The 22213-nt window shown below is 42.1% G+C and overlaps 1 protein-coding gene across 2 annotated transcripts; it reads right to left on the bottom strand.

Moving 5' to 3' along the window:
- Positions 1–4550: 4550 nt before the first annotated feature.
- Positions 4551–21160, bottom strand: tspan7 (tetraspanin 7). 2 transcript variants are annotated; one of them, XM_080902007.1, is made up of 8 exons: positions 20985–21160; positions 9910–10098; positions 9495–9569; positions 9296–9391; positions 7981–8136; positions 7654–7737; positions 7476–7561; positions 4551–7376 (listed from the first exon to the last, which is right to left on the bottom strand). In XM_080902007.1, the coding sequence occupies exons 1-7, from the start codon at positions 21048–21050 to the stop codon at positions 7493–7495; spliced, it is 735 nt and encodes a 244-aa protein (XP_080758133.1). In that variant the 5' UTR covers positions 21051–21160; the 3' UTR covers positions 4551–7376; positions 7476–7492. The 2 variants fall into 2 exon arrangements, with proteins under 2 accessions (XP_080758133.1, XP_080758134.1); XM_080902008.1 differs by lacking the exon at positions 20985–21160 and adding an exon at positions 13450–13606.
- Between the last annotated feature and the right edge of the window lie 1053 nt (positions 21161–22213).

Below are 22213 nucleotides of genomic sequence, written 5' to 3' on the forward strand. Positions count from 1 at the left end.
CACAGTAGTCTTCAGGTAGAGATCTCTGACATTCTTTAACAATCCTTTTGTTCTGTTCTCTGTTAAAATGATCCACACTGCTTCAGTAATGTTGAGGCCTGTGTTCCGGGGAGGCCAATCCATGGCTGACAGTGTTCCTTTGTGTGTTTTTCTATTCATCTATGCCCTTTACTGCATTCTCAGTGTGTTTGGGATCATTGTCATTCTTATCATTGTTTATCTGTTGTGTTTTAAGCCTGACATTTCTTCTTTTTCCTTTCAGTTTTCCAGTTTCCTCGAAAATCTTTTAAGGACACTCTGCACAGCATGCCGAGATGTGTAAAACTGTGTTTTTCATAGTCAACTAAAAACATGGGGGCAAATGATTTCTTTTTACAACATGCGACTAGTAACAAAGTGCCATTTCTTTGCTAAGTTGCCTCAACACTGGTTCATTCCTTGAGTTAGGTGCAATTTTTGTGCTTGAATGATTCATAGGTCAGTGTTAAATGGCTTAACAAACCCTGGAGAAGCCTGGAGAACTATCACTATCACAAATTAAAAGAAAGTCGAGCACCTTGGAAGGAAACTATAAAGAAAGGAGGGCGTCTCAAGATTTTTGCACAGTACTGTGCTGTAGAGTGAAGGCAAAATATTGAAGAAGTAAAAATGTGAATGCTTAAACAAAGGACCTTTTCTGGATAAAAGCAAATGTGCTTGGAGCCTTGTCCCTGTCCCACATCCCTCCCGCTCCAAAACTGCAAAGCCTCATGAAAACAAATGAACTAATCTTAGTGCTGCTTTGAAGATTAGCTGATCCCAGATCTAGTTAAGAAAAAAAAAAAAGAAACAGGTCAGCAGAGCAAATGTGCACCACTGCAGAGGAGAGATGTGAAACTGGAGCTGGCTTTGCTTTCTCAACAGACCTGTCAGTCATGGACCCCACCTCACTGAATTCCTCTATTCTACCGTGAAAGGCCTTTCCACTTGTCAGAGGACGTACTGCGCCTGAATGCAACAACCAAACCCGGATCAGTTCGGGAGAGTTTCTCGATTGTGTGTCATGTCAGGAGCTGAGCATCCACCGATTACGGCGGGTGTCATCATCATCCCCGAGGCTTCAAAGAGTAAGGGAGAGAGAGGAGATAGAGGAGGAGGGGGAGGTGGTTGGGAGAGAGGGTTAGAGTGGTGTGCTGAGCTATAGGAACAGGCAGCTTGAGTGGGAACTCTAGTACTTGTCATCACAACTGCATGTTGCTGAAAAGTGTGAGGCAGGGGTGTCTGAGTTAAGCGGGGAAGCTTGAGGCGAAGCAGCAACAGCAATTAGAACAACAACAGCTGCGAGAACAACAGCGACAACAGCTCCCATCACAAACAGACAGGTGGAATGGGGCAGGCCTCCTATTTTACTTTATAAGACAGTAAATAAGGCGTCACCGTGGGGTGCAGACGGTAGGGTGTGGGTGTGGGTGTGTGTCGAAGCAGTCAAAGTAATTCCTGTTGTGGATTTAATACGATTTTTAATCAGCCATTTAAAAAAACCCAACTTGTCTTTCATACTGAACCTCGTGCGCCGCTTAAGGCTGGCAGCCATCACTGAGACAAATCAGGAGCAGCGTCCAATGTAGCACATTAGCATTTACGACAATAAATGGGAACCTTCTAATGACATAATGTTTTCAGGTAAGAAGGACTTCAGATACTTGGGATACCACGACAGGGGTTTGAAAACTTTACAACAATACTGCAGTGAGTGATTTCCCTGTTTTTGTACAGTTGTTGGATTTCATGTAATATTGTAACTTATTTGTAAATTTTAAGCACATTTGGACTATTTAGTTACCCCAAAAGAATTACGTTAACACGCATTTCAAAGCTGTGGACTTTTGTGTTTTTAAAAGGCCTAAAAATAATGAAGCTGTTTGAGCATCAGGAGGAGAATTTCGGGATTGCTGAATGTATCAACACCTTGCCACAGTGACCTTGGTTAAGATTGGTTTTTGGTTTTCTTTTCAGATTTCTGCATCTTTGAATTATTGAATAAAACATCTTACTGATGACTGTTTGTTGTGCAATGAACTCTCTAAAGTCTGCAGAGTAAACTGAACAGTGCAGTCATAAAACCCATGAAAACAATGACGTATGTCCCCGGCACAGGACAATGCGACTGCTAAAGCTCATCAGAGGAAAGCCGTCCTCAGTTTTAAATATGTCACTGTGCTTTTCCGACTTTGGTAGCGTCCCGATGCTTTTGAGAAAAGTCTCTGCCAAACTACAATAACTAGGTCAAGTCAAGCTGCTTAAAAGAAGGCTTAAAGTGAGGTAGATGCAACTTCATAGGGAAAGAGTCTTGTGCACACCATCGCATTTAGGAGAAAAATAGGATGCGGCATGGTTATACTAAGCTAAAATGAACACAGTCGTAGCAGTTAACTTTTTTTTCCATGATCGTTATTGCTCTAAACTGTTTAAGAGGGACATTGATTCAACTGTACGGTCATTTTGAGGCTTCAGGTATTGAACTTTATTGCAATACTCTGACCTAATTAACACAGCCCAACAAACGGGTTTTAAAGGATATTAAAAGAGACTTGAGGCTTTCCCACAGAGTCTGGTTATAATTTGCAGTCTGGGGGTGAGGGGGGGGGGGGGGGGGCGTGGGTGGAGAGGGGCCCCCCAACAACTCCTGACCTCAGTAGTTTTCTCTGACCGCCCTGCTGATCCACCGCGCACTCAGAGCGGTCACATTTCCGTCCGCTGGCTCATTTCAGAAGGCAAAGACTCTAAATTCTCCTTATGTTCTGTGTTTTCTTTTTTCTTTTCTTTCTTTCTTTTTTTTTTTTTTTTTTAAAGTGGACTGACGATAAGCAGACTTATCTCCTCATAATTAGACCCGCTGCACTGCGCACACACCGACGCGCTCTGGAGCGGCGCTTTGTGTGTCTGCCGTGCGTGTGAGTAATAGCGCTTCCCCAGTGAATGCCTCCCTCTAGCCTATAACCCATTATGTGCAGTCGGGAGGCGGAGGCGAGGGCGAGGCAGGGCGCGGGAGGCAACGGCACGCACGCTCCATTAGCGGACCCACTGCCGCGCCGCTCTGCCGGTAATTTGCGTAACGAGATTGGAGCGAGCCCAGTCGGTCGGCGCGGTCTCCCTGCGAGTACCAGCCTCTCTTCCCCTATCGTCGCACCGCTTTTTCCGGCCTTGTTTCCGACGCAGCCCGCAGCAGCAGCAGCTGCAGCAGGGGAGGAAAACAGACACACAGAGACCGGGGAATGTGTGTGCGGCGCTTTGACAAATGCGGTTTCCCCTCCGTGTTTTCTCCCCCCTCCCTCCGCACGCTCTCTCTCTCTCTCTCTCTCTCGGTGAAATCTCTCCACAGTTCCGTTTTGAGCTGATAACCAGGCGCCATCATGTGGACGAGCACGGCGTGATAAGATAAAAGAAACGGCCACCTGCGCCGTTAGCGAGTGTGCAGCGATGCGGGAAGAGGGAGCTTTTGAAAGGACTGGAAGAACATAAGTGAAATTATTTATAGGATGAGATCACGTTTAATGGAAATTTACATTTTTGTTCATTTATTTTATTTTCATTTTACTTTTTAGGGGGTATTATTATAACACCATATAGGTGCTTGTCGTCTATTTAGCCTACGTTTAACATGTTGTTACTTTTAATCCGATCTTTTCTCTACTTCTCGTTTAAACCGAGGCCCTATACACTGGTCAAATTACGAGCCATCTAGTGAATCAAATACGGATTAGATATAATTTCCCAATTTTAAGTGAATATTTTTAGTGAACCGAGTGGGGATTTTTTCGTGTTAAATGGTAAATGGCCTGTATTTGCGCTTTACACATTCAGTCATCCACGCATTCACACACACATTCACACACTGGTGATGGCAATCTACATTGTTAGAAGAAGTCTTATGGAAACAACAGGAAATCATGATGCAGAAATGGCTACAATGCTGTGCAAAATTCTTAAAAGTCAAAAGCAATAAAAAATAAAATAGACTTTATTGTAGTTTTTCTTTTTTTGAAGTGGTCTTGAGGAGCAGTTCTGAAGGTATTTCAAAGTTTTTCTTTGGACATTGGCTACTTTTTCACTCATTTCCAGTGCAGTCCTTGCACCTGAGCGTTTTCAGAGGAATGTTTCTTTCCACTTAACACCGACCCATGACTCATTCAAGCTTAAAAAAGACACCCAATTCAAGGGATGAGCCGGAACAAATTGTAAATCGTATCTTTAGGCATTTTGTTACAAGCAGCATGTCACAAAACAAATAATATCTACAGCATGCAAACGGTATCTCAAAGTCTTGTCACATTAAGAAATTTGAAAAAGTCCAAAAGAAACCTTAGAGATGCACCTTACTCTTCTTCACTGAAGACTCATCAGAAACGGTGTCAACGGAAGAGTGGCTGTCAATGTATGTTGCCATTTTCCCTGCAGCATATAAATAAATGAGGGATGGTTCAAACTTTTGCACAGTACTGTAAATGAAAAAAATCCCCAGTTACGTTTCTGTTGAAGCAAAATGACCACAGTGCAAACAAAAGTGTTATTCTGTATATTTATTGATAATAAGACCACTGATGGTGACTTAGTCGATAGTAGACGGCATGGTGCAGTTCTTCTTCGGGTGTCTAGTGACCCCATGTGTAAGCAGGATGGTATTACAATTTAGTATTTACAGGAAAATATCAGTTCAGAGAAAGGTAAAGTAAGTTTAAGGGTGCTGGAAAACATACATTCACTAAATAAATATACAGTTTCAAAAGCAACAAGCTTTGAAAAGCCACAACCAAATACTGACCAAAACCGAATAACAACAGGATCCACAGAGTCTAGACGCTCGCACTCTCTCGCTTACACGCACGCTCAAAGTTACAGAGATAGTCAGCTACAGAGGAACAAAGTCTCACACGCACACGCATACCGAAAGAGAGATAAAAAACCACTTGGTGAAAGTGTAAACTGAATGCCAACCGAACTCTAATAAATACACAGCTAAACTGCGCGTTACTCTCAACGAAACATCGGCCACGATTCTTTTTTTCAGTGCGGGGTCTTCCTATAAACTATTAAACAAATACAGCACAAAGTGTGGATTCAAAACTGTGACACAACATTTATACTGATTAGCATATTAGAATGAGAAACGGTATGTCATATAAATTACATTTCCGATACATATCTACAGCTGATGATGACGATGATTAAGCATGTTGCATGGCACCACACACAATACAGTAGATGAACACGTGTCTTCTTGCTAAATCTGGCATCCTTTGCCGTAGCAGACCGCTGACGTTAGCTCAAACCAGCAGAAAACAATTGGCGACCCTAATGATTCGACATGACACTAGCAAGCTGTAAAGCGCTGCTCTGCGAGCTCTTAACCACTAGAACGAAGCAAAAAGTAAGACGGGTCTCTTTAAAGCTAAAATCTGCCAGTAATTTCTACATTTTCTACATATAATAACACGAACACGAGTACTAAAACATCACTAAAGTGTCAGTATGCGTCATATAAGTGCTTGTTTCCCCTTGCAGACAACTTTCATCCTGTTTTCCATCTGTTCTCTATATCAGCAACACTCTAAATGTGCTTGCAGAGACTGTGTAAAAGTCAGGGCCTTTTTTCTGTATTTAATTCATATTCAGGTTTACAAGTATGACCCTCAAAAAACCCCAGCTGAAGCACATGTGGCCTTTGATTGCTCCTCAAAGGAAGCTGAAGAGCAGTAACCTTAACGATTACTAATTACTAGAGGTCTAATTCAGAGCCTGAAAAAACCCGGTCACACCAGTATTGAAGCAAAATCAGTACATTTAAATGAACTTGCAGTAGTGAAAAGATGTTTAGGTGACGTTTGCATGTTTTTCTGTTTTGGTTTTTTTAAATTTTAAACTGGATAGTCCAATTTTTTTCTTTAATATTTATTTTAACCCTCATCTACCAACCAAAAAATGTAGATACAGTTATCAGACAGCTTTCAATGGTATAATCTGTGTTTTGTAGAAACTGATTGAGTTAGCATCTACACTAATCTAAGGAGCTTGGAAAGACAAGCGTCTGGACTTCTTTAAGTTTCCTTGAAGACGTTTCACCTCTCATCCGAGAAGCTTCTTCACTTTTAAGAGCAACTAGTGAAGTCCTATGGGAATGTCCCCAAGAAGGTCATGGAACCTCTATTGATCCTCTACCTAATCACACGAGCCAAGGTGTGAAAACAGGTGTGGACCAAGGTTTCAGGTGAACCCACTGTGAAACCTAGCCCCACCCTATCATGTGATTTCCTGAGGTCAAAAAGCCCAGGATGTGAGTGGGCATTAAGGCGTCTGGGAAGGGATCTCAAAACTGGATTATAGACAGTTGGTGTCGTAAACCACCACCTCTGTTCAACGCTGGTTGTTCACAGTGGACATAGATGGCTTCCTTAAATCCTCTTTCAAACCGCCTGTCTTCTCTGTCCGACATGGGAACACAGGCATCCTTGAAAGAGTGTCCTTTTCTTTTAGATGCAGAGATGCTATCTACACTAATATGCTAATTGGCAATTGGTGTGACCAGGCCTTTTAGACTGACCTCAAAGGTGTGACTCGCTGAACGGACTGCATTTCATTCCATGTAAAACTAATGACAGACTGTAAAATGTGCGCAAAGTTGACTGTTATTTTGTAGTTTGGTATTTGTATCCCACACTAAAGTTTCCAAATACCATTAAACCTGTGCCATTCATATTTAAACTACCTAAATACATTATTTTAGACAAGAAAAATATATCATGCTTTGTCTTAAGGTTAAAAATAATCTTTCCCCTTCTTTTTCGGCTTCCTCACTTTTCATATAAACCTAAAACATACTCCTCAGTGCATGTAATCAATTCACAAAGTGTCACAACCAAAGGATACACAAGGATGAGCGACAGCAAAGTCAAATGCAACAACTGAATCTACCTAGTAAAAGGATTGCTCTCAAGCTTTAGCAAAGTCATTTAGTACAAACATGTGCAGTGTTTTTTTTAAGCATGCTGCAGCCAACTGAGAAACCAAGTTTGAGCCCGCTCATCTACCCGAGACCAACACCGCTGTCCACTCAAGACAACTCTGGTCTACCTGCTTGCCGTGGGCCGTCCTGATCTGAGATACGTGCCGGTGAGCAACTTCTACATCGAGCCGCGATGGAACGTGTGGTATAGAAAGCTGTGGTGCAAGTGAGTCATGGAATGGTGCTTTACAGTAAGATACATTAAGATATTACATTAAGATCACAGGCAGAGAGATGGAGGGACGTAAATTCCAATTCGGATGTTGGGTAGAGTTTCAGGAATTTACTCTGGTCGTGTGTCAAGAGTCTTCGTCTCTAATTCTCTTCGACTCCCTCTCTGAAAGATAAAGAAGAGTTCACGTTGTAGAATAGAGAGAACAACGTTTTTCTTTAAATTTACTTGGAGAGGTGATCTTTGGTTTTTAATGGCTCCTACCTGCCACCTCACATCAGCTACACCATCTCATACTGATTGGCTGTGATGATCCTGGACAGACAGCAGGCCAGCAGCATGCCAATCAGCTGAAAGACAGAAAAATCGGCGCGTTGAGGATTTATTTATACACCAAACACCAAACGTGCACGCCGTCACCTGCAAAAACCTCAAGTCCTACCTGTGAGAACGCAATCCCAAACGTCACTCCTGCGATAATGGCCATGTTGGTCTCCATGAAAGAAGTGACCAACTCAAAGCAGCCCTGGAACACAGGGGGCAGGTTAGTCCGCAGAGTGTACGGGGACATGTTATATGAGCAAATCAGAGGCAAGAAGGGTATGTGGGAACGTATCTGAGGCAGGTGTTAGTATATGGAGAAGGCAGGGATTTGAAAAGGCACGTGAGGACGTCTGATGTAAACATAGCTACCTTTTAACCTGTGAGTTTTATCGACTGTCTGACAGCAGATAGATGAGAAGGAGGAAAGCAGAATACAAAAACTGACCTGGTGGTACACCTTGCTCGGGGCTACAGTCGCGTTGCGAAGGTCTTCGAGGTGGCAGTCAGAGGAGTTGAAGCAGCAGCTGGCAGGAATGCCATTTGAGGGATAATACACGCTCTCAATCCAACTCGTGTAGTTATAAACGCCACAGCAACGCAGCTGAAGAGAGGCGGAAACGGAGAAAGATCAGAATTATCCTTCAATAAATCCACATTAACGACGAGTCAAAAATACAGTTTCCTTTGTTCAACAATTTCCCACATCTTCTTATGTACATCAACCATTCACACCTACACCCACTTCAGTGTCACCAATTAACCTAGTAAGCATTTTTTGGACTGTGGGAGGAAGCCAGAATACCCACCCTGACACAGGAAGAACATACACACTGTAATGTTGTAAGACAATGGGTGTTAACCACCACACCACCACGCAGCGCAGTGTCATTTCGTTTTCAGCAAACGCTGCTTACAAAGGAGTGAGTTCAGCATCAGACCGACACACTTCAAACGCATGAGCCGTGTATGGCAGCTAAGCAACAGTGCCCATTGTTAATAGTCTTATGCCTGATTTAGACACTTTGTAAATCTTTCTAGAAAGATTTCTCGGTCTACAGGAAATGAATTTCTCACTGCATGACATCCACTAACTGGGGTGGCGACGGTTTGACCCTCGGTTCTTTGAAGCCAGGCAAATGTGGGTTGTGCTGTAAAGGGCTTCGAGTCATGGATCTGATTATAATGTGATGTGGCTTTTTGTACACAAACAGTGCTTAAAAAACAATTGTTTGATTGGCTTTGTTGGCAATAACCTTTAGCTTTAGTCGCGTGTTTTGATTTTCTGCTGCTGGATTCTTTAGCTGTTCATTCCTTCTTTATTAGCTTATGCTAAGACTATTTTTTTCATATCCTCTCTCTCTTTCTCATCCCATCTCTTGCTCCTTTCCTGCTCCAAACGCATCACATCAGCTGGCAGAGGCGTGTTCTTTCCACAGTTAAATCAATCTGATTTTGCCACAGTCCCTATGTGCGAGCCAATCATTTCCGTCCTGTCAAGATTTTTTAAAACTGTTATTTCCCCTGCTGCTGTCAGCTGTCATTGCAGTGTCAAATCAATGCAAGCCTCCTCTACCCTCTTTAACTCCACTGCCTGTGGGTCTCATGAGTAGTCCTACCCTACCCCCCAGAACTCCACAATCATCCTTAACCCTTTGCTCCACTGTCATAAGCATATGTAGACTCCAACGGTGGCGGTGGGGAAAAATACCACTTTAAAGTGACGATGTCTCATTTATTTAATCTTGAGGATGAGGGCTCACCTTGTGCTGCAAGTTATCGACGGCACGGCTCGCCTCATCCTCGGCATTGTAGTGCTTCACCGCTTCGGTGTACGTTCTGCGGAAGGTTCCCTTGATCTGCGGTTTAGGGGCGATCGTAAGCACAGGCATTAACAAGAGAAAGGCTGTTTACTGAGCTACAGTCTTAAAAAAGAAAGAAAATTGGTACATGCATACTGACCTCGTGGCGAAACACAAATCCAGAGATGCCCGCCACTAACTCAGCGAGGAAGACGAGTGACAGAAACATGGCATACTGCAGAGAAGGAAGGGAAGGAGGAGGGAGATTTGCATAGTTAGTGTGAAAACCCTCTGCTTTAGATGAATATCATTTGCCTATGGTTGTACTACTACACAACACACACACACACACACACACACACACACACACACACACACACACACACACACACACACACACACACACTCCAACACATTTACTTGACAAAGTGCCCTGCAGCAACCCCTCTGTGGGATAGCGGTCAACCATTATTCCCTGTATAATGTGACCTGAAGCTAATTAATCAGCATCGACACCATTCACTGCAACATAACACCCCCTCCACCCTCCCCCTCCTCCTCCAACAGCCTCTCACCAGCTTCAGCATCCATGGGCTTCCTCTGCAGGTGGCGAAGCAGCCAAACAGGCCGAAAACAATGATGACTGTCCCGGTGCCGATGAGGACGTATGGGGCGTTGGTGGAGTTGTCGGCTATCAGAGAGATGTACGGGCCCAACATCAGCTTCCCCCATACTCCCACCGCCAGCAGGATAGCTCCTGTTATCTAAAGGGTGGAGGTTGTGAGCGAGACAGATGTTAAACAGAGAAGCACGGAGAACAAGAATGAAATTTGCGGAGCAGGCCTTTATTGCTGCACCTCTGCGATATCATGGTTTACAAAAAGTTGTGTTTTAGCGCCACGGCAACAGGGAGGAGGAGGAAGGGGATCAATACAGAACAAGAAAGGAGTGCAATTAGAGTAAGGAGGAGGAGACGGGAGACCGAAGACACACATTTATCTGGAGTACAGGATGGCGATCACCTGCTTTACACACACACACACACACACACACACACACACACACACACACACACACACACACACACACACACACACACACACACACACACACAGAGGAAGAGAGAAAAGGAAAGAGGACAAATCAAAGAAGCTCTTTGATCCGAGGCGAGACGCTTCCTCCTGTTGCGCCTCTCTTAGCATTTCAAATGAAGGCTACGGATAAAAGAGCGTGTTGTACGAGGCAGCTGAAGCGGCGTGTGTCTCAGCTGGGTATGTCTTGCTGGCATCAGAAAGAGAGCGGGGTGTGGAACGGCTGCTGATGAGCTGACTCCAGCGAGGGCCAACTCATCATCCTAACCTCCTTTCTTCCAAGAGGAGGCTGTTCGCCGTCCTGCTGCCATGGCCCTCTGACTGGAGGGGGAGCAGCCTGTACAAAATGTCTCTGTGCAGCCTGAAACCTTTAAAGCTAATGAGAGAAATACACTCGGCTCTCTGCGGTTCCCTCTTAGCTATTAGTCACTGATGCAGAAGCGAAACAGAAATGATTAACAGCAATACGGAAACCGGGGCTGCCTGTAAATTCAGAAAAGCCTCCGCAGGTTAATGGTGGTGTTAACAACATTTACACTTTGCCCCCTTGGCAGGGTGCACACACAATGCCTCGACAAAGGTCTTTCACCATGACTAATAGCCAGCCTGTGCTTTGACTGAGCTGCTTTGTTCTGACTTGTTTGTTTGCAGGTTTTGAGCAAACCTTAGGTGTCCTTTTGACCTGTAGCTTCAGAATATAATAATAAAATGCAGTTGCGGAGTAAAATGGCTCAACGTAATTGTTGCTCATGCAAAAATGCGCTTATGAATTTTCCTATCAGCATCATGGCACGCCCAGACAATGAGGTCAGCTACGGCCTACGGAGAGGCAAAGCACTTTAACTGAACTAGCGCTGTATCTTCAAATTCCTTGTTTGAGGCTGTAAAAATAATTTGCATGAGTGATTCATCCAATAACCCCTGGGACAGACTGCCGACCTGTCCAGGGTGTACCCCGCCTCTCGCACCGTGACAGCTGGGATAGACTCCACGCATCCACGACCCTGAATGGGATAAGTGTGAAAAAAATGGACGGCTGGATGGTTCTACCCATTATGTGTTCGATGCATCATGCAGCAGCATTGGGTCTGACAATGACTATTTCAGCACTTTACTCCGTGCATGCACATAAGTTGACTTGTGCTGTCTTTAAATCATTTGCACTGTAACAACACACAAAGCACTACAAATTGACATATTGTAACTTTAAAGTTGATCTCAGTACAAACATGAGGCAAGAACTGATGAATGATTAATTCAGTTTCTCGCTCTGTTTTGGTCTCTATCAAATAGCTGTCTTGTTATCTGCTCTACAATATTAACCACTGAGCTGCATAATTTATCTGACCCCAGTTTGATGGCGAGCATGCAGTGAAATGTAGCTCAATCACAGCTTTTTCGGCTGATACCAGTCTCACAGATTTGGAAAGAAGGTTGTTGAAAGCAGTGAGACTAAACCAAACTGTTAAAGTCACAAAACAAAAAGCTAAAAGACGCTAAAGAGCTGCAGAATCTCTGTGGCTTCATCACTACAACTCATATTATATACACTCATCCAATTATTAGTAATAGAGTAATGCTCATTATATGTATAATCAGGTGTAAGTAGGCAAGGAAAAAGACTTTTGGCAGCAGAAGCCTTCTGGTTTCCATCTGTGTGTGCTTATGGTTCTATTGACTATATTATGTAAACTAATTATGTTCGAGCAGGCTTGCAGGTAAACAGTCCATGTGGAGAGCAAAAGCAGGATGGCATTTGACAACTATGATCTTTTTTTTTTTGAAATACCTTAAAACAGAAATCTTTTACAGTCATTTAATCTTGACTAAATAATAAAATTCAACACATTTTTAGGCAACTTTCTGTGACATATGCATGGCTGTCTGTCGCCCTTATGAACTTGAATTGAACACTCTACAAATGAGAGACTTCAGAGCAGGGATTTCAAACTCATTTTTAATTGTACAGCCCACTTTGACTTTAAGTGGACCGGACAAGTGAAACTATATTATTATTATTATTCTTTGTTTTTCTTGATTGATGAACATTTTCTTCTTTTTCTTAACAGAAATCTCTATAATAGACAGTGAAAAACAGTCATTTAACTGTTTATCTATTACTTCGCTGCTTTGGTGCCTTATGAATGGCTGTGGAGGAGGTCTTTATCAGAGGAACAAGCGGTAAAACTTGTCATTTTTGTAAAGTACAAAAATTTATGTTCGACATCATATTTTCAGTCATCCAGTGGACCAGATTGGAGTCTTTGCGTGGCCGATTCTGGGCCCTGGGCCGTATGTTTGACGCGCCTGCTTTAGACCATCAGCAAAAAATGATCGATTCGCCTACCTCTGTAATGCGATAATAATCGACGCAATTACATTTTGTTGAGAGACTGTTTTCGGACACTTTATAGATGGACGCTTCAAATTAAATAATTGACAAAGAAATGCACTTCATCACTTCACTGATGCAAAAATCATTTTAAAAATCCAATAGTGCCATAAAGCAGCTGTGGACAGTGATTTGCAACATTACCCCCTGAAAGCCAATACAGTGGAGAGAACATTTCTGGTTCATAAAATCTATTTTTTTCCCCTCCGCACTCTCAATTTAAATCTATACTGGAAAACCAGAGGACACTGGAAGCATTCAGATAACACAATGTGATATAAAGAAAGATATATGGGCTTCGAAATGTGGAAAGGAGAAAAAAAGCAGCATTTTTAAGAGGCTCCACAGATGCAAAAGTTTAAACACTATGACTAAATGGGACAGGCCTGCTATTATACTGTCATAATAGCAGACCTAATAAAAGAAGGTACAAAGTGTTGGCTAAACTGATGCAACTTAACATATGTAAGCAAGCTGTTTTTTTCAGTTCCCTGCTCAGCTGAACTGAAGGACTGCGGGCTGATGATTAGATTCTTTAGTAATGACAGCTACTCTTTCTATTAACAGTGAATCTAATAGCCAGAGCAGACTGTCATTCCGGAGAACAGTCCTCTTGATGACGATCTACTCACTGTTTATGGCCATCAGCGACAAAATGTCTCTCCTCAAAAGAGCCGCTGCCGCTGCATACCAATAAATGATCATCTTGTCACTGCTAAAGTGCTAATTTTAAAGTCAACTGGGAAATCAAGTCAGAGAAGCATGGGGCAAAATCGTCTCGACTTCACTTCTGCTGCTGAATTTCAAACACCTCTGCCTCCTCCTCCTTCTCCACCCCCCTCCACCCACCCACCCTCGGGTGTTTTGTTTGAAATTCAATGCCCGACTGGCCACCCTGGTTCCAGCACAGAGTTTAAAACAGGTCACCCTCCTCTCTCTTCCCTCCTCCTCCTCCCTTCATCGGCCTCATAAAGAAACAGAAGGTGCAATGACAAAATATATGACTCCACCACCTGCTCTGCGTTCCCCAGCCCAGTATGTGCACACCCATGTATGTGTGTTCTTCCCAATTATGACATTATTTGCCACGAGAAACCCATAGAAACACTTCTTCTGCACTAAATGCGGTGCCAGCGCTCTCTCCGAGCTCTGCCCTAAGGGGCTGAGGACACCCAGTGAGCCGCGAGACTCTTCTGCACTTTTGGCGCACGAAGCATGAAACCTGAAGCTGTTGATGTAAGGGAGTGCTAAAAGACCATCCAATCCAGACTAAATATAAAAGTTCACACGCGTGACACCGGTGCATGTCTACAATGTAGGAAGACACAGCACAACTCTTCTATTCAAGAGTTTTTCGACTACAGATCCTAACTCGAAGGGCTGATCTCAGCTTTAACGACGTTCTACAAAGTTAGGGTTAATTCAGTTAGGATTTATTCAGGTTTTGCTCAAAGGAAAGTATTGAAGCTTTTGGGTTTTCTTTTTTAGCTTTCTAGGGTGAATGTTCAGGGTGAGTGCAGAGGGGAGCTTTTAGATCATTTCCCCCTGGCTATATCTGGCTGCTACCAAAAAGACAGACGGGAATAAGTCTGTAATGCACAATTATGGCTAAAAAAGATCAGTCACACAGTACTGTGTTCAGTGCTGCCTTATGTTTGTACTGTTCCCTGCATGATCATATTTGAAGACTGGGCTGATAATCAAAAGGTAAACAGAGGAAAATCCAAAGCACTGCAAATCAAACAGAGATAGCATTTCACTCCTCACTTCACGGATTAATCGCAAACGAATTTATCTCAAAATTTGGTTTTAGCGATTCCTTGAGTGATCTGCCGTTTCAAATCCTCGGGAAAAGTAGTATAAGGAGTGTTAAATACAACTGAGCAGAATCAATTTTTTTTGTATTATTTTCGAATCGGAAAAAGAATTTGCAGCTTAACACCCTAGTAAAAAAAGAGCTGGCAGAAATATTGATTGTGCACTACAAATTTAAGGCTTTTGTAGCGCTGTGTTGGTTTGCATAATTTGTATTTGCGCTTTCATTATTAAGCGTGTAAAATATTCAAACAACTCTAACAAGCTTGAATTTGGTATGACAACCTTTATGCTTCAACACAGCCTGACCCCTCTTAGATATGTTTTCTTGTTATTTCTTGTTGAGGCCCGGGCTCTGGGGAGGCCCATCCATGACAAGATCTCTAACAACACTGGCGAAAAAGCCACCCCAAACCACGACAGAGCCTCCGCTGAGTTTTACAGATGGCTGTAGACACTCATTGTTTTGTACATATTGTCCATGATCTTAACCAAAAATTTCACATTTTTATTTATTGTTCTATAAGATGTGTTGCCACTGATTTTTAGTCTAGTTCCTGACAGCCTTTTAGGCATTTTTCATGGATTCATTAATAAATAAATGGTAATAAATCAAGTGCTTTAACAAAGTGAGTTAGGTGCCTTTTATTATAGTTGAATGACTCATTGGCAGTGTTGGGACTAACGCGTTATTAAGTAACGCGTTACAGTAACTACGTTATTATTGTGGTAATGAGCACGGTAACTAGTTATTATGCCAAAACCAGGAACGCGTTACTCGTTACTGGGATTTAGATGGGCTCGTTATTCGTTACTTCGTGTGGTGGCTATCACGGAGCTTCCACAGATTCAATAACATTAGCAAGTGGTGGAGGCCAGCAGGTGGATGAGGGAAAGGGGAGGCAAGAGGAGAGACCCGAAGCGACTGCCGGTCCGAGTGTCAGGTGAACTGAACTTCAGGTAAGAAGTTATGACCTGCAGTCCATCTGGGTCAGACATAAACCAAGTTTATTTTCGTTGTGCTGACTTTTTCCTACTGGGTACTAGCTAGCATGAGGGAGTTTCTATACAGCTGGGTGGGTGCTATGATGTTACTGATGTTGAACTTTGTTTTGTTCATAAGGTTAAATATTAGAGTTGCCAACTGTCCCCTAAAAACGGAATCATCTCATATTCAGAGAAAATATTACGCGTTTCATATTGAGGTGAAAAGGAACGCGATTTGTCCCGGACTTCAGCTACAATGAAAAAGATACAAAGGTGGAGTTATTCTGTGTCTTTGCTGCACAGCTGCCTCTTCTCCTCTCATCCTCTCACCCTCCCTCTCCTGTTTCTACTTCAATCATTAAACTGATCAATGATCAGCTGATCGACTTTTCTCTCTTGTTTGTTTATCGCCCACAGAAAGGCGAAACCAGCTGATGTCGCGGTAAACAACAGCAGCACGTTTAAGCTTGATCAGCTGATGTTAGAATTTAATTAATATTAATTTCTAGTATCAGCTGATGTTTGCTGGAGCCACAGCTGTAAAGCTGCTGGTCATGATGTCGGTTTGAATATGTGATGAGAGGGAAACATGAAGATGAAACCAAGAGATGTCCTTACTGAATCATCAGAGCTGTGATGGAGAAACAGGTTTACCTTTTAGGTGACATGAATGAGTTGAAGGGAAGTTATGAACTGTTTCTGAGAGACAAATAACACCAGGATCCTTTTTTCATGTAGCTGACATCTGGTAACTGTGCAGGGGCGGATCTAGCAAAGTCTTACCAGGGGGCCATGTAGGGCGTTAACAGGGAAAGGGGGGCACAAAGAAATACTTTCTTATTCTCATTTAAAATGTCTCGCTTTTAAAAAATAATTATCTGAGTCTTACAACAAACGATTGATAGATTGATACATTGATACATATATACCATGAAAACAGTGTACATCACTGTCACAACAGTGTTTGTTTTCATTCAAAGGCTTTATGATTTTTCCTATGTCCTGGGCCGATTTTTTGTCCCAGTCCAGCCCTGTATGCAGCTCATCTGCAGTCTGGTGTTACCTACATCTTCCTATTCAGAAGGCAGAATTTCCGAGTTCTGAGTACAATCGAAAGCACCACGACTGCAGTTTTTGTGTTGGATGTAAAAAGCGCACATGACGCTGTGACGTAGGCTAGAATCATAGCGGCGGTCAACAACGGTCTAGGCGTGGGATTTCTCTCGTGGAAATGTGCACATTATCTTTTCCTTTCTATTGGTAGGTGGCACAGTGCACTTGTGGCAAGTAAGCAAGCTAGAAGACTGGTAAAGTTATGGAAGAAACACATTAACAAGAGAATTCTGAGTAAAACCAAAGTTACTTTCCCTAGTAACTAGTTACTCTGAAAGTAACGAGTAACTTGAAGTAACTGAGTTACTTTTGAGAGAAGTAACTAGTAATGTAACTAAGTTACTAATTTAAAGTAACTTACCCAACACTGCTCATTGGTAATTATTTTGTGGCTTAACAAACAAAAATATTCCTCTGAAAATGGTCAGGTGCATGGGCTGGCAGCCAGTGTCCAATGACAAACTCTGAAAGACCTTCAGGAAGTCATTTTTAAAAAAATGACAAGAAGGTCTGGCTGCTCAGAAAAAAAAAGAAGAAAGATATAAGAGATGGCTCAAGACTTTTGCACAGCACTGTATCATACAACACAACAGCACAAACCCAAAGGACAACCCTAAAATTACAACTCTTCTGCATAGCCAGCAACTGAAATTGGAAAAATAAAAAAACCCTAAAACAATTATGTAGTCTATATATTATTGACTGATGTATATTGAAACACATTTGAATGATATTTCAATATAAATTAAATATCTTGTTCTGTCTTCTTCGGTGGGAGGATTTAATGAATTTCCCTCTTTATGTTATATTAAACTGAATATTTTGAGTTTATGGACTGTTGGGCAGACAAAAAATACTCTTTTTCTAAGTGTTTGCTACATAAAACAATAATTTGGAGTAATTGCTTATTGCATCACCGCTTTCAGCAAAGTGCTGGATATTTACATCCTTTCACAACCACAACAAAACAGGGAGTCAACAAAACTAATAAGCAGTATCTGCATTAACGTCACATTTAAAGCTAACAGGTATTTTACTGCTAACAGGAACGCTGTATCTCAATATGACACTGCCACTGTGTATTTACAATCCACTATTTCAGATAGAAATACTATCCTGTTGACTACACCGCACTTATATTTGTTATGCAGCTCTACAGATTATGATTTAAAAGCTGACAAAGCGCATATAAAACACACACACAACAGTTTTTATGTGGTTAGTTAAACCACACAAATCTACATTTAAATGAGTGGAACTAGTTCTGCTGCTTCAAACAGCAACACTGAAATACAGCAATAATTATGAAGTAGCGGTAAAACAATGTGAGGCTGACAGAGCTTACAGACCTTTTACTTTTCTAAGCTCATTTTTGCTCTGCAGTTGAGTATTTCACAGCGCTACATAATGCCAAAATATGTCATCACAAGCAAGACTCCTACATTGTAAAAAATAGGGATAAGGACAAGAATCGATACAGCATAGTACAGAGACACAAAATAAATAAATAAATTAAAACACTATGAAGAAGAAGACTCGTCTCATCTGACAGGAGGCAATCTTTCTGCAGGCAGTCGCAGTCTGACTCAGACTGACTGCATTTAATCTCAAATTGCTGTCTAATTTATAAATGCAGACAGGTTGCCAACATGCTACCATCAGTCTGAATGACTCTTTATCAATTAGTGCAGTTTCGACACAACTTGGTGCCCCTGGTTGTATCCTGGTTACATTCCTGTAGAACAGAAAGGTTGGTGAGCACAAATATAATAGTTAAATGTGGGTTTATGTCTATGCAGACAGCAAAGGATGTGTGATTTTTGATCATTTATCACCGATAAACGCTGTATTATCAGAAACAGATTGCATGTAATTGCTAACTTGAGCCCCTGATGCTGTCTTACAACATTTATTCCAGGTTTTAGTCAGAGTGTTGACAATATCATTTTGAAGACAAAAAGAAGTGAGATAACGTTATCTTATTGGATAAAACAGATCCTGAGTGTTTAACTTTGAGGACCTTATTTGCGATCGTAAAATCGCAATATTTAATATCATAAACCCTAAATCAACCCTTAGTTATTCTCTAACGGACTTATACTGCTGGGGATTTCCATGATGCACTGAGTGTTTGTCTTTCTCTCACCGAGTGTTTATGCACCACTCTGCAATTAATTATGAGATATTATTAATCTCTGGCTATCTTCCACAGCACGTCCTCTGTCTTGTCTCCCTACTAGGGCTGCCACAAACGATTATTTTGATAGTCGACTAGTCACCGACTATTTTTGCGATTAGTCGACTAATCAGATCATCATCCATTAGACGTAAAACTACAGCTTATTGCACCAGCAGCATCTGGTCTTATATAACTATCATTAGCTTACAGCTTTAAGTGTTTAAGGTCTGTGCTAACTAAAAATAAAGACAAGATGATAGTTTATTCAATTTTAATGAAATTTGCAATTGTTTCGGTGAAGTTTAATAAACTCCTTGCTATCTAAAATATAACAGGACACTGGAGTATATTCTGGAGCATCTCACACTTCTGATAATCAGCTGTCTGCTTGACGTTTATTCAGCTGTGCAAAAACTATAACTTTAATCTCAGACAAACTGATTTACTCAGGAACAAATAAAATACTAAAAAAAAAAGCCAAACAATAACATTTTAAGTTATCTAAGTGACTCATATATATTTAACCTGAGTAGCGAAAGACAGCGGTGGGTTTGAAAACGATTTGCGGGGAGTCCGGTGTTCTCACGGCGCTAGTGAGCCTAGCCCCCGGCTAACGAGCTAGTGGGTAACAGATGTCTCCGAAAACGTCGGAGCGCTTTTGAAAATATGTGGTGTCCTGATAAACTGAGCAGATATTTGAGGTTTACACAGCTACATTCTCGCCTGAAAATATGTTAAACGTTTATTTTGTGACCCAGAAAGAATAATAAGAGTAACATTAAAACTAACTAGCTGCCGCCATTGTTGGAAACTGCGCTGGGCCGCGCTATGAATTCTGGGACACAGCTGCTTCTTCTTCTTCTGGGTTTAACGGTAGCTGGCATCCTTGTACATGCAGTGCTGCCATCTTCTGTTTCAGTCCGTTATTACACTCTTAAATCCTACTACTTATTCCTGCGTCTTTTGGGATCTTACAAAGCTTCAAACGACGCGTCGACTATTAAATCAGTCGTCGACGATTTTGATAGTCGACGTAATCGTGACTAGTCGACAAATCGTGGCAGCCCTACTCCCTACCCTCACCCCCAACTGGTCGTGGCAGATGGCTGCTCCACTCTGAGGCTGGTTATGGTGGAGGGGTTCTTCTTGTTAAAAGGGAGTTTTTCCTTCCCACTGTTGCCAAATCTCTTGCTCACAGAGGGGCGTCTGATTGTTGGGGATTTCGCTGTATTACTGTAGGGCCTTTACCTTTACATAAATAAAATGAACATCACAAAATGTAAAAAATAATTTTTTAAAAATCGCAATATGGTAGAGTGAAGTGTTGCGACGATAATATAGCGGGATGTCTGGTGAGCGCCACCTTTAGTAATAAGTAATTAGTACACAATGACTCGTTTTAAATTTGATGCCTTCACGCATTAATATGAATCAGCTAATCGCATATTTTTGGTAGTTTATTCATAATTTGTAGTCCTTTATGTAACGTTTGAGTCTGGAGCGCAACAGAGTAGCATCATGTGCACTTGTTTCTGACGATGAAGTAAAAATAAATTCCACCACTGAGGCTACACCGACGGTGCGAGGGCCCTTTAAGAATCTATACCAGCGACCCCGAAATCTATAGTATGTGGCCGGGGAAAATGGGCTCTAACCAGGGCCTCATTGCACAGACCAGGCCCTTAACGCCGGAGTTAAACCATCGCAGTGATGTTAACATCATCCACCTCGCTAACTGATACCAACCATGATGCTATATGTGATATAAGCTACGCACTGACGCCCAGCAGCCAAAACGGGCTGTGTGTAACCTTAACCCCCGTTACATAGCCCGCTAGTAGATAACAAATGTCCCACAGACGCCGAAATAGGCGGCTTTATTTCACCTGTGTGGATTAATATCAAAATTGAGCGTTTATTCAAACGACGGAATGGATCCGTCGATGATGCTGGCACTGTCCACTCCTTCATCGCGCACAACAAAAACAGAGCAGCGGCGGATTGAGATGGACTGACACCGTCCTCCGCAGGGTATTTCTTTTGTGTTTAAGAGGATAGAAAAAGGCTACCTACCCAAAATACGAACGAGTACACGATGAGGAGAGTTTTAAGGCAGGTGATGACCGGTTTGGTCTCCATTGTGGATCTACGCTGGACCCGCTGTGGTAAAAATTAACGGGAGCAGAAAAAAACAGAAACGTCTCCTGCGAGCTGTCGCGTTGCGCCCCTGCTCTGATGCAGCCGCACGGCGTCACTAGACCTGCTCACAGCTCTCAAATCATGATCACTGCTCTTTTTTCATTTAGCATCAAACAGCAGCATCGATTACTGCATGACGCCAACAGTTTTTAATAATGCTGAATTTCCTCAGTGGCGGAAGAAAAATATAGATCCTCGGGGGTGACTCCAGTAAAAGCTTCTTAAAGTGAGTGAAAATAACAAATACTCCATTACCAGTCAAAATTTACACTCCAAAGGTTATTCAGGTAAAGTGAGTACCATGCATTGGTGTGTTGTTAAGTTTGCTGACTTACAAAGAAATGAACAGTCTCTAATTTTTATGGAGAGACAGAATATCAACCAGAAATTCCAGAAAAAAAGAAACCACATTATACAAAAGTTAGAAATTGATTTGTATTTAATCCCCGAGCAAAACATGACTTAGTACTTGGTGGAAAAACTCTTGTTGCTAAGTACAGTAGTAAGATGTTTATTGTAGTAGCTGATCACCAAGTTTGCACGTGTCTCAGTAAGGATTTTGTCTCACTCCCCAATTAAGGAAACTCTAAATCCTTTAGGTTTCTTGACTGCTGCTTGGCAACTTAAAGCTTCAGCCCCCTCCATAGATTTTCTGTAGGATAGTGGTCTGGAGACTGGAGACAAGTTCTCTTTCCCTTGCTGGAAGAACCATGACCCATCTTTAGTGTTCTGGATGAAGGAAGGGAGTTTTTGTCCAATATTTTATGGTACATGGCCCCATCCAGTGTGTTGGGGACCCTGTACCCTTAACAGAAAAAATAGCCCCAAAGTCCCAAACACAGCAGGCACATTTAATGCCTAAGAGATCGATTTTAGTTTCATCCGACCACAACACTTTCTCCCAAGCCTTGTCTAAATCACTCAGCTGTTCACTGGAACCTTGCGGTTGCTGCAAGATTTCAATCCATTATGCTGTAGTGCATTACCAATGGTGTTCCTGGTGACTGTGGTTCCAGCTACCTTCAGATCATTAACAAACTCCTCCAGTGTAGTTTTCAGGTGATCTGGCACTCTTTTAATAAGGCAAGATTTTGCATGGAGCT

This window comes from Rhamphochromis sp. 'chilingali' (genome assembly GCF_963969265.1).
Source record: "Rhamphochromis sp. 'chilingali' genome assembly, chromosome: 14".
NCBI lineage: Eukaryota > Metazoa > Chordata > Actinopteri > Cichliformes > Cichlidae > Rhamphochromis > Rhamphochromis sp. 'chilingali'.

What these genes read in the sequence shown, in the direction of transcription:
- tspan7 (XM_080902007.1), bottom strand. Translation starts at nt 21,050, where the DNA reads ATGGAGACCAAACCGGTCATCACCTGCCTTAAAACTCTCCTCATCGTG. An exon ending in GCCCATGGATGCTGAAGCTG is followed by an intron (nt 9,570 to 9,909) that starts GTGAGAGGCTGT and finishes CCTTCTCTGCAG; the next exon opens with TATGCCATGTTTCTGTCACT. An exon ending in TCGATAACTTGCAGCACAAG is followed by an intron (nt 8,137 to 9,295) that starts GTGAGCCCTCAT and finishes GCCTCTCTTCAG; the next exon opens with CTGCGTTGCTGTGGCGTTTA.